The sequence below is a fragment of the Pseudonaja textilis genome, chromosome 13 (assembly GCF_049901715.1).
Source record: "Pseudonaja textilis isolate UNSWEBS1 chromosome 13, rPseTex1.2, whole genome shotgun sequence".
In the NCBI taxonomy this organism is placed as follows: Eukaryota; Metazoa; Chordata; class Lepidosauria; order Squamata; family Elapidae; genus Pseudonaja; species Pseudonaja textilis.
Genome location: NC_142002.1, coordinates 14,157,586 through 14,170,696, shown reverse-complemented (window position 1 = coordinate 14,170,696; position 13,111 = coordinate 14,157,586). Strand labels below are relative to the sequence as shown.

Here is a 13,111-nt window from a genome sequence, read left to right as displayed (position 1 = left end):
TCCATATTGTCATGTATTGCCATAAATTACTTCTTCCCTCTTCCATCTCTGATGTCAATAATTTCCTACAGAGGACCAAATCTGGACTGTCTTATTACTGCATTATCAACAGTGATGGTTTATTACTGCTGATTGATTTTGGATGCATATCTTTATGAACGTCAGAGTTTATGGCTACTGCCAGTAACACGGACTGTGCAAATATTAAAGGTAGTTTGTTCCAATCTCCAAATCATTTCTTTCCTTTCCAGCTGAAGAGTACAAATTCTATTCCACTTGCTGGATGAAATTGGATGCATTCAGTGTGGTTTGAGCTGATTGGAAAACTTTATGCATATCCACAGGTATTTTTGCAGTCCAAATCAAAGTGCATCAGCATAATTTGGTTTAATTCAACAAGTCAAATGGCCAATCTGAACAGGAACGTTCAAATTGAGTCAGTTAAATTGTATCAAGCTGGGTCCAATTGACACCCTGTTAAGGATGTTTATGGTTCATGTTTCCATGACTACGGTTAAGTCAAAGGCTACCTGTACAGATAATCCTTGATGTTCATTGTTTCATTTGATGACCATTTGAAGTTACAATGGCATCGAGAAAAAGTGGCTTACGGCCAGGGATGGGATTCAAATTTTTTAAACAACCGGTTCTGTGCACGTGGCTTAGTTGGTGGGCGTGGCTTGGTGATCATGTGACTGGGTGGACGTGGCTTGGTCATATGACTGGCTGGGCATGGCCAACTCAATTTCACTCACATCAAGGCACGCATCTCTTCGCCTGGCCTCTCATGACTGTGGGGATGTTGCAACAGTCATAAGTGTGAAAAATGGTCATAAGTCACTTTTTTCAGTGCCATTATAACTTTGAATGGTCACTCCACACAAGCAAAGTACCAGCAAAGGAGGAAAACAAACCTCCAGAAAAGTTCCAGAGAGAGGAAGTCTACTCCTGCCAAGAATGTAATAAGGGTTAATGGAGAGGCAGTTTCTGTAAGCAACACCAGAATGTTTCCTTCCTGCCTTCCTTACAGGATTAGGCCAGTAAATTTCTTCTAACAACTGGTTCTCTGAACTGCTTAGAATGTTAGCAACCGGTTCTGGCAAATAGGTGCAAACTGGTAGAATCCCACCCCTGCTTACGGCTGGTTTTCATACTTTTATACTTATGGCCATGACAGCATCCCCATGGTCACGTGATCAAAATTTGGCTGCTTGGCAACAGGTATGTATGTGATCACATTTGCTGTTGTGGTTCGCCAGCAACCCGTGCAGAAGGCAGTGGAATCGGACAGTGAGGAAGAAAGGGGACCATCTGGAGGGGACTCGGACGAGGGTCCTGCGTCTGATGCAGGGATGGGGCCAGGACCATCTGGAAGTGGGGTGCTGCCTTTGGAGTCTGGCAACAGATAAGCAGGGGACCCAGGGGAGCCTGTTCCCAGTGCGCATATGCGCAGAGCTGCTAGAAGGTGAGAGCAGCTGAAACAAAAGGAGCAACTAGGGAATAAGGCTGGGAGGTGATTGCCCCTCCCATAAGGGATAAAAATCAGACCTAAATGACAAACCTTTGCAGGAAGCAAAGTAGTTCGAATGGTTCCAAGTCCTCCTTGAAGCTCTGTGTACTTTGGTTAGTTTTTTCTTGTACTTTGGTTGGTTTCTTTTATAGTTAATTAGATACTTCTGTTTTTGGCAGCACTTCACAGAACTGAAAGGTGTGTGCTTATCTTGGGGGACTGTTTAAGATTAGTTCCGGCTGGGAATGAAAACAATTCTGAGCGTTGCAATAAAATAGGTTTTGCTTTTAAAACAAGTTTGTAATTAATTATGATTGACAAAGCCTGGATCAGAACATTTGCGACTTTCAGACAAGCAAAGTCAACGGGGAAGTGTTCTGACCCAACTGGATTCCCAGAGAGCAAACACAAAGGCAGCAGCCCCCACCTTTTAAGGTTTAATCACAATTCTGTTCCTTTACAGATAAAAGGTTGTTTTTCAACAATTAGCTCCCATGAGAAAGAGCCTTGCCAAGTTGTTTGTCAAGGCTGCCAAAAGCCCAGAGATAAGAACTAATGTACAATTCTCCAAACACGAACTAAGATGTCCACCAGTTGAGTTTCAGAGCTTCTTTGCTATCTGCAAAGAACACTTTTTCAAACCTGGCTTTTATCCTCTTGAGGGAGGGGCCATTACCTTGCAGCCTTACTCCCGAGTCACCTGTGCTGCTGTAATTGTTCTTTCCCCCAAGTAATCTTTCATGTACGCGCACTTGGCACAGGCTCCTCGGGAACCTCCTCATCACTGCTGCCAGCCCCCACAATCTCTGAAGGCAGCAGTCCACTCCCTGATGGTCCTGGCCCCTCATCTGAGTCCTCGCTCTCCTGAGGCATCTGTACCTGCTGCCAGCTAACCACAATAGGAAGCCAGATGTGCTTCACATCAATGTTACTAACTGAACTGCAGTGACTCATTTAACAACTGTGACAAGAAAGGTCATAAAATGGGGCAAAACTCACATAACCACTGCCTTGCTTAGTTGGGAAATTCTGGCCTCAATTTTCATAAGTCGAGAACTACTATAAACGCCTTTTCTATCTCTTAGCCCGTTTTCTAGATCTTCCTTTGAAGCTCTCCTTCATTGGGTCCCCAGTCCCGCCAAATGAGGTGAGACACTTAGCCAAAAAGATCTTCATGCATACCATCTATGGAGCACCCTATCCATGGGGTGCTCACCTGTATGAAAATATTTTTAGTACTAGGGAAATCTTTTTTGTTTCTGTTGAGATTAAACCACAACTGCATTCCTTTCATTTGATCTTTGCTATGTTTTGCTGCAACATTTAACATGTTGTTGTTGGGGTAGTTAGTGGTTAGCTCTCACCGATTGACCTACTTTGTCATGGTTGGTTTATTGTTGCTGTTGTTATTTTATGGACACATTTGCTCTCTAGAGAACTTGTTCCTATGTGGTAGCTTGAAAGTATAATGAATTAATCCGTGATAAAGACAGAACTATATCTACAAAGAGAAAGGGATCTAATGTGATCAAAACAATGACTATCCAGACCCAAATTGCTCTCGAGAACCATCCTTGTTTAGATCTAATACATTTTTTGAAGTTTTCCAGTCCCTACTGGGAATAAATAGTTGTTATTGGGGAGGGAAGGAACTCCTCTGAAATTAAATCCAAATTTTTTCTTAAAAAAAAAAAAACTTTATTGAATTTTATTGCATTAAAAACATAAAAAATATATAATAACATCTGTTTGTGGTGCTTATCGTGTAACAATCATTTGTGCAATATTTACAAATATTAATTTGTGCATAATTATATTCTTATTTTGTCTATATTCTCTATTTAATAAATACTTATCCTTAGTCTGTCTCCCATCTATCCAGTTATACCATTGTTTCCATACTTTATAAAATATTGAAGATTCCTTATCTTTTAAACTTAAATGCGTTAATTTATCCATTTCAGCACAATTCATAACTTTTTGTATAACCAGTTCCTCTACAGGTACATGTGGCTGTTTCCAACACTGGGCAAAGGCAGTCAGCATGTGTAATAATATGTATTTTGTACTCTTTACATTTATTTATTTTTTTGAAGATCCCCAATAGGAAGAGTTCTAGTTCTAAGTCTAGTTGTTCATTGGTGATTTCCTGTAAAATCCAATTTTTTGCAATGACTGGCTCCATGAATTCAGATCAAGGATACACACTAAAGCAACTTCTTGGTGGTTGGGTTCAGGAGTTAAGCAGTGAAAGAACTAAGAATCAGATCTTTGGAGAAACTTGACTGAACTAAGGATTAGATCTTTGGAGAATGCAAGAAGAACAAAAGACATACTTTTTTGGTCTTTTCTTTTCTTTCATGAAAAGATGAGCCCTTGACCTCTAAAGCTAGATCACACAATTTTTGTTGGGTGCGTTGATCAAAGTGGCTGCACCTTTAGCAAAAGACAGGCTTAAGGAAAGAAGGGTGAGTTGCCTTCCCTGGATCATTGTAATATAATATTTTAATTATGCTTTTCAGTGCACATTGAATAGAGTCCCCACAAGACTGGCTAATTAACCAGGTTGTTCAGCTTTCAAGTACTATCAATCAAAGCCTTGCTCGGGATGTCTGGAACTCGTTTACAGAGATTACAATATGAAGGAGAAAAACTTTGTTATTTAACTTAAAGGGTCATCTATAATAACTACATCCTGATAAGCAAGACTCTTATTAAAATCTCAAGTAACCTTGACGATTCCTGATCTCAAAGCATTTAGGTTTCTGCTTGTTTCTTTTTGTTTTTTTTAGCTGCCTATAAAAAACAAGTCTTTATTTCTCTGATCTCATTTTCTAACATTAAAAAAATCCCATGTCTTCCAAAGAGTTTTGTTTAAAAAGAAATTGCACTGTGGAGATATTCTTTTTGCTGTTGATTATCTTAGTTTTTGCCAGGCCGATTGGTTGGAAATGGTTATCAAAGGATCTGTCCTGTCAAAGGACAGCATTGTAATTGCAAACTAGCAACACTGAGGCAAGATTCAACCAAGAAAGAATGTTTCATAAGAACCCAGGTCTAATGAAAGTACCAAGCAAAGCCGGACTTGGTTGTCTACCTAAGGAATCTAGGATGACTATATGGCTGAACTTTACATTGAAATGATACCAATATTTTGGCTGAGGAGGGGCATCTAATGGATTGCCATCTTGTTAATAGAGTTGGGTGACCACTAAAATCACCCAAAAAGGTTATTTGACCTGAAATGGAAGAGTATCATTTTGCATTTACTCAAGGGCACATGGGCACTGTAGTAACACCTCTACTGTGGAACACCATCTCCTATAAAATTTGATAGGGAACCTCTATTAACATCTGTTGAAGACACATCTCTTTACTCAAGCCATCACCATATTCATGTTGGATGACTGATTTTCTGGTTTATTTCCCCCTTTCCCTTTTAATGAATGTGCCTTATATTGTTTAAATTTATTGTTTTCATTATGGTGCTGCATTTTATAATTCTATTGCTAACAGTCTCAAGATGTACTGTATGGAAAGCACTATGGAATTATAATATACGATATGCATGCTTCGAGCTTTGGTAGCCCATTCTTCATGCAACTAATATTATTTCCCAGTGGGAACAAAACAGTGTCACTTGGCTTCAATTTAGAGCTCATGTCACTGCTTCTATTACTACGATATTTTTATTTGTCCTCTTCCTATGAACTTTATGTAACTCGCTGATGCCATCTAGGCATACGTTGGGAGTGAAGCCAAATGTACTTTTCCAAAAGGCAACTGGACTTTCTCGGTGTTTTTTCCTTGAAATGTTTCACTTCTCATGCAAGAAGCTCCTTCAGTTCTGAAAAGCTTCTTGGATTGTGAAATATGTCAAGGAAACAACCAAGAAAGTCCAGTTGCCTTTTGGAAAAGCACCATTGGGATAACCATGACTTGGAGGATTGAGAATCTCTATAGACAGTTGGAGACGAAGCTCATTCAATTATAAGAATGGCAAGACCACCAAAGGCAGTCAGGTTGGTTGAGCATGGATTTGGTTGCAGCAGTGATAGGTAGAGTAATCCTCATAGCCATCTAAAATTGAAGAAGGCACATAGTTAATATTAAATTTAGAATCGAAAATATTTGTCACTCAGAGAAGGTTCTTGGTGCTCTCAGAGGTCTGGTCTGGGATCCTTGGTGCTGTATAAGCTTGGTTGTGTTCTTACAAACATTTCATTACCCAACTAGGTAACATCATCATGTACCTAGATGGCATCAATGGGATGTAATCCCCATTGCAAAACAACAACAACCAAGCTCAGAGAGTACCAAGGACCCCACATGAAAATTATCTTTTGTACCATGAAGTTCTATCAAAACCTGGGGACACTTTTGCCACTTCTGTTAGATTGCACATTTCAGAAAGACAAATCAAATCAAATCTCGTATTAAGGTCATAGAGCAGCGTAAAGAGTTTTCTGCAGCATTCTAAATAAATAATACTTCCCATTGTGAAATGGTTGGCCAAGCAAGATACAAGGTGAGATTAGATGTCCACCATGATTTGCTCATGCATTTCTTTCATCTTGAGTTATAAGTAGATTAGTTGCCATTGGCCAATCTTCTCTGACATCATAGAAGGGGCCAGACAGATACCCACGATTGTATTATTGATACACTTCACTATATACAGTGTTGTGGTTTGCCGGCAGCCTGTGCAGATGGCAGCGGAATCAGACAGTGGGGAAGAAAGGGGATTAGTGTGGGAATCTGGAGAGGACTCGGACGAGGGTCCTATGTCTGATGCAGAGATAAAGGCAGGATCATCTGGGGGTGCTGCCTCCGGACCCTTCGTAGTCTGTCAGCAGCGAGGCAGAGGACCCAGGGGAGCCCGTTCCCAGTGTGCACATACACAGAACTGCTAGAAGGTGAGAGTGGCTGAAACACGAGTAAGGCTGGGAGGTGATTGCCCCTCCTCTAAGGTATAAAGGACAGGCAAAGATGATGAAACCTTTGCAGGAAGCAAAGTTGTTTGTTCAGTTCAGATTCATTCTTGAAGTTCTTTGTACTTCAATTGTTGTTGTTTTTTTCTAGTTCAGTTGACACTTCTATTATTGGCAGCACTTCACAGGAAAGAAAGGTGTGTGCTTATCTTGAGGGACTGTTTGAGATTCATTACCAGCTGGTAATGAAAATAATTCCCAGTGTTGCAATAAAGCAAGACTTGTTTTTAAAATAACCATGTGCATAATTACTGTCTCTGAAGCCTTGGTCAGAACATACAGTATATATGTGCTTTAGGCGCACCATTTGCCATCAGGAATAATTCTATGGCACCAAGCCCTAAAGCATTTCTAGCTGCTGCTGAAAACTTAATCATGTTTTCCTCAAGGTCCTTGCAATTATATAAACAACTGTGCACTTGTGAAACATGAAAGATATTCTTTATATTTTACTATAGGATATCATTTTTTAAACAAAACCTACAAAAGCTTTCACAGCAATTTAAATTTTTCCCATTCTGAAGGTGTCTTTTGGAAATAATGAGTTATTCCTTCTTTTTAAAAAATGTAATAATAGGAAGGCCGCCAGCCGTATTGAAGCAGATTGTGCTACTTCGGATTGTTTTAAAAATAAAAGAAAATAAAATCCTTAAATTAAATAAAACCTTTTAGTCCCTCAATTGTATGTTTATCTTACAAGTCCATGATGCAGTGCAGTTTTGCAGCAGTTTTAATCCCTTTGAAAGAAGAATGTTGCCTCTGATTAGGAATTGTTATCCCTCTGTATAAAAATAAACATGATTAGCTTCAGTCGTTTCCTTAACCTGCTTATAATTGGGAGAACCTTCCGTACGTATTCTGTAGTTCAACTCATACCATAGACTGACACATAATTACAGTGCAAGCAGTCCTATCTCTGTTAATTACCATTGTCACCATTGATCCAATTAACCAGGATAACTAGCCAAATGGAAACGGGAGTCATCAAAGCTTTGTTGGAAATCTCGCTTGCTTTGGACACGAGGTTTGGCGATCACTCATCAGTCAATTTGTTTCAGTTTCTCAAAATAGAAGGCAGAGACTTTGCAGTAAAGTAATATTTTTGTAGCATATTAACGACAGCAACACACACACACACACACACACCACACTTGTGATGGACATCCAGGTAGAGGGGGAAGCAATGGCAATATCTGTTGTGACGATGCCTTCAAGGGATGTATTGTGAATATAGCAGCATCATGCTTTGAAGATGGGCTATGTTTTCCTTCTTCGGTGATGTAATGCTAAGATAAATGTTCCACCAGGAAGCATGAAGGGTCATCCCTACCCCAAGGTAAGTTTTAAAAAGGTTTTGATCTAGCTGCACAAGGACGTTTTTTTTTTCTCCAAGCCTTGGATTGGAACTCTTGAAAAATGTCCTTCTGCGCCAAAGTATTTTATTGCTTGAGATAAAAGACGAGATCTTAGCCATCTATTTTCTATCCTCAGCTTCCATTTTATATTCAGAAGCCAACTGTAATGACCACCGTTGAAATCTCCAGGACACCAGAGAGTTCTGGAAGAGTGTGTGTGTGTGTGTGTGTGTGTGTGTGTGTGTGTGTGTGTGAGAGAGAGAGAGAGAGAGAGAGAGAGAGAGAGATACACAACTTTATCATCCAAGACAATAAGAACAAACAAAGAGCAAATGGGTGGGGTGGGAAATATGAAAAATCAAACGGCATTTTCTTCCTTCTCCTTTGAAATAGGTCAATAGGTACCTATAAGCCAGGTTGTACAAAATGCCAACATGCCAACTTTTACAGATGTCTCTTTGCCTGTGAATTTAATCGTCTGTAGAAACATAGCAAGTTAACTCCTGGTCAGATTGTCTCTCCATTTATCTTAATATTCTTCTACACTGTCTGCCAGACATTCTTCAGTGGTTTTTTCCAGCTCTAGTGGATAGTAAAATCAGTTCTGGGCACTTTTAAGGCACATGAAGCCTTGATTTATGTAACTTTGGTTTTTCCAAAAGGACAGAAATTTTATGGGGGAATCTGTTTCTAATCAGGATAAATGTTGCAAGTTTTCACTGATGAAGCCATTCCGTCCTACATCTACATTAGTTGCATGGATGGGAAAATAGACAGAAAAGTTCATTTTAAGTTGATATTGTTGCTGTGGGTCCTTACATTGCAACAAGTAGTTTTAAAATACATTCAGCCATTATTTTCCTCTGAATGCTGCTCTGTGCTTTGGTGTCTATTCATCTGAGCCAAGAACTGCATCATAAAATTGGAAAAATATAAAATTTGAAATATGGCTATATCTGGAGACCTATATCTAGGAAGGAAAGATCAGATTCCTTCTATCTGTATTGTCTATCAGATGTGATCTTGAAGTGTGATCCTAACACCAGCAAAAGTCTGTGAGGGAGCGAACCAAAAAGCGAACCTAGCATTTAAAAAAAAAAACACTCTCTGTGCCTTTTTCTGAATGAAGCTGCTTTTTCTTCCTCTTTTTGATCAAACTGGGCATTACATTAAAGCTTCTGCCCCAAGCAACCTTGGGATTTTCTAACTTTAAGACTCGGCTGACCAGACCTTAATGGCAGAAGATTTTCAAACAGATGCTTTTGCAATCTAGGAATGTCCTTTGTAGAAAAGTCACCCATAAGCAATGTCTCCAATCGATGCGAAGACACCGTAGCGTAGCAGTTACACAGAGATCATATCAAGTCAGATAAACATTATGGGGTGGATATCATTGTGTCGCTCTGTTTCTCAATTCCATTCTCAATGAAGTTAACCAAAAGCTCAAGGCAGGAATTGAGTTAATACTGAATCCAACACTCATCCTTTGGCTTAACTCGGAATCCCTGAGATCAAGACGATCTTGGGTGTACCAGTAGATGCTAAGAGTGGCGAAAGGCAGAATTGCTGTAAATTACGACACAGAAGCTTCCTCCCTAATCAGCAACAGCCTTGAAATGGAAATTATTTCATAATTCGTGCAACCAGGTTTCAGTGCCAAAACCCAAGAGGAACACAGGGTTGAAACTTTCAAGGTGAAACTTCCAGCTTTCAGCACCTGTAGAATCGTGCCAGATTGAAGACTTTGCTATTTGCATCTATACTATATTCTGTAAACTAGTGAAAGGAACTGTCTTCATCCTCTTTCTCTCACATTAACATCTAGGCTGAATTGCCTCTTACTTCTCTGGAATGCAACCTCTCCCTCCTGTGAATACATTGCATCACATCAGACTACTCATACCTTTCTCCTCTGAGATACCTGCCTTCACCTATACCCGACTATCAATATTAATTTTATCTCAAGGATCTAGTTACAGTCTGATGTTTCTCCTGTCCAAAACACTTTTCCTTCCTACCTGTCTGTCTACCTGTCATTGAATTTGTTGATACCATTGTCCACATAGCTGAACAATTACATGATGATCTTCCAAAGGTCTCAGAAACCAAGATAGCTATGGATTCCATCTTCATGAATTGTCCCTTGGATAAAGGTTTAGCTTCTCTTAGAGGCCACATAGTTTCTTCTGGTACTAAGTTCTGTCTTTATGCCTGGCTTCAGAACAAAGCCATTGCTCAGGGCTAAAGCACATGGTCTGCATTTGGATCGGTCAAGGGTTAACCCATAATCTCTCCCGTTCAAGTTGCAAATGCCAGAAAAAACAGAATAGACACTATTTGGGCTGCTAATCAGAGCAGATGTTATTGAGCTGGATAACCAAAATAGTTTGACCTACTGGAATGTCCTGTGTTTCATCACAGATTTCCTGTTCAATTCCTTAAAAGACAGTGAGTGACATCTCGCTATTTTGAAGAATAGCATTTGCTCATACCAAGGAACATGATTTATTTGGGGGTGGGGGGATAATTCGGGAATTATTTTGTTGGTTGGAAGAATGAATGAGTTGGGAACCCACCTTTGATGGATTCAGGACGCAGAGAAGACTGGATGAAGATGCAGCTACCTATGTTGAAAGGCCTCTGTACCTTCTCCACCTATCTTTAGACACCAGATGGTCTGCAAAGGAGCCATATGGAAAGCTCCAATCATGGATAAATGTCCCTATCTGCAGACAAACAAACATATGGCCCATTTCAGAATATGAGTTCCTTTATTTACAAGGCCATAAATGAATGACTCCAAACAACCAAATATCTTTGGCATCTTTCAAGTTTTGTGATGCATGGTATTTGCTTGCAGTTGTGTGTATTGTGCCAGGGAAGAGCAAATACATGGGAGATAGTCATCATGAGGCTATATGTACTATTATATGGTAAGCCACTTAGAGAGGGCTGGAAAGCACTGTGAAGCCGAATATAAGTCTAAGTGCTATTGCTATTAGTCCTAATTATTAAATCAAAGAGCTAAATAGTGGTGTCAAACAGGAAAAGAAGATCCTTGTCTGGTCAGTCATACTCAGCCAAGGAAAGAATGGAACATTTATTATGTTTACTTTTAGGAGATGACTTTAAACCTCTCCATACAACATACCGTATAAAACATGCCGTATACATCTTAAAGAGTCTATATAGTGAGAACCAAGAGGGGAAAAAATCTTTGCATGGATAATTGGCACTTTATGGATAGATGAGGTCAATCCAAAGTAGCTGGTTGCTTGATTAATTGGGTGTTTTTTCAATAAACCTGACCAAGAGTTAGCTACTAAAGGAACAGAGTTCCCTGACTGAAAGTTTGCTTTGGAAGCAGCCCAATGTTATTTTTTTAAAAAGCAGGGGGGCGGGGTAGGATTTCAAAATGTAACTTAGAAAAATGGATGCTCTAAGACTGCAATTTTGGGATACTTACTTGTACGTTGAACATCCTGTGATTTCCAGCACAAACAAGTTCCAGAGAGAAATACATAAGGTCTGTCTTGGCAAAAAGGAGCCTTGCAGGAGAGTGAGCTGTGTTTCGCTGGTTGTGGTTGTGCTTGGTTGTACCTCCAACCTATAAGTTGCATTTTTAGGTGCGAATGAACTGTACCGATCAATCGTCAATTGCTCAAGTCAAAGCAACATGCTGCCAACAGTTGCCATTAGGTGAAATCACTGTGTTTTTCTCTTGGAATTTGGGTTTTGCAAGAGGGATGTTCTAAGGTGTTTATTTTTTTTAGAAAAAGCCTATTTTCTTCTTGTGTTTTGAATTTCCCAATTGTCTGAAACTTACTGAGAGATTTCTGAATTTAAGAATTGTCCGCTTCTTTGAACACTGTGTTTTTATTATGGCTATTTATTCCACTATTATGGCTATTAATTCCCTCTCTTTAGGATTGATTTCCCGAAGATTGCACGTTCTTCGTTTGTTTGTGTCTTCCTTCCCCTCCTCCTTTTCTGCATTATGATTAGGCCTGCGACAAAACACTGCATAAAATCAATCTTGGTGTGATGTATGATTGTGTTCTGTTTAGGGGCGGCGAGGGAGGGGAGAGGAGGTTAAAAATGTCCCTGGGTACATCAGAGGGAAAAAAATGCCGTTCCAAGGAATATTGATGTAATTGTGTTATATCAAGAAGCGCTTTGTTTATTTGCTTTTTCTGGTGTGTATCGGTAATGTGGAAATGTGAGATGTGAGGGAAATGAAATGTGCCAAATGAGGCTCCTTCCAGTTCAAGAATTAATTTCACAAGGGCAATAAGATGAACTGGAATCTGAGAAGAGTGAACAGATTCCGTGGCTGAAAATTTGCAACCTGGTGCAGAGTTTTTCTGACGGGGATTTTGGCCACGGTTCTGTTCCTTCCCATTTTCCATCCGGTTACATGTAGTCCTGGACCATCATGGAGTCCTGGACCATCATGGAGCCATCATTAAGGTCATAAGTCATAGAAGTTGTAAAATGGATCTATCACACCACCGACCTGTTTTTATTATGTTTTTGGCAATGGTCATTCATCAAATGCGGTGCTTGTAAATGCAAACCCCTTGTTTACCTCTGGGTGTGGTTTTGCCAAAACCATCATAAAACACAGACATGTGTTTTATGGGGCAGGGCAACAATCAGAACTTCAGATCCAGGACTTATGACCTGGACCTTCTCAGGTACATTGACCCAATGGTGATTGGGGCTCATTCAATGAGACATTTTGCAGATGGTCAGGAAGCACGGATTGTTTGCTGTAAATACGGGCAGAGAAGCTGTAAATATGGGCAGAGAATGGTTTCCTTTATTAAGAGATTGTTTCTCAACTTCAGGAACGATGTCTGGACTTCAACTCCCAGAATTCCCTAGCCAGCTGGCTGGGGAATTTTGGGAGTTGAATTCCAGAATCTTCAAATTGTCAAGGTCAAGAAACACTGGTTTAGGGGTGTCAAACTCGATTTCATTGAGGCCTGCGTGTCAGGATTGTGTTCGACCTCGGAGTGATGACCCAGGGCATGGCACAAAGGCAACATAGCCAGATAATCAATAAGAGTCCATTTATTATCTCCAACTTTGCCCCCAATGTCCAGGTTACCTTCTGGCTGGAGAAAAACTCTCCCAGGAACAGCCTTTGACTGCAGCAAATTCAATCCGAAACAGGGTAAATACAAACTGTAACTTAAAGTCCAAATAGAGCCAAACTGAAGTAATTACTTTGGCAGGACAGGAGCAAGGTT

General features: G+C 40.0%; 1 protein-coding gene across 3 annotated transcripts in view; it reads left to right on the top strand.

The window, feature by feature from the left end:
- SEMA6D (semaphorin 6D) overlaps positions 1–13,111 on the top strand; it is a 295,644-nt gene that overhangs the window by 148,896 nt on the left and 133,637 nt on the right. The window contains exon 1 of one of the 3 annotated variants that reach the window (XM_087941435.1): positions 7,742–7,837. The exons of the other annotated variants lie outside the window; for them this stretch is intronic. Coding sequence (XP_087797561.1) covers positions 7,814–7,837 — 24 coding nt within the window. The 5' untranslated portion in view covers positions 7,742–7,813. Of the gene's footprint in view, positions 1–7,741; positions 7,838–13,111 lie in introns of those variants that run through there. 3 annotated transcript variants of the gene reach the window in all.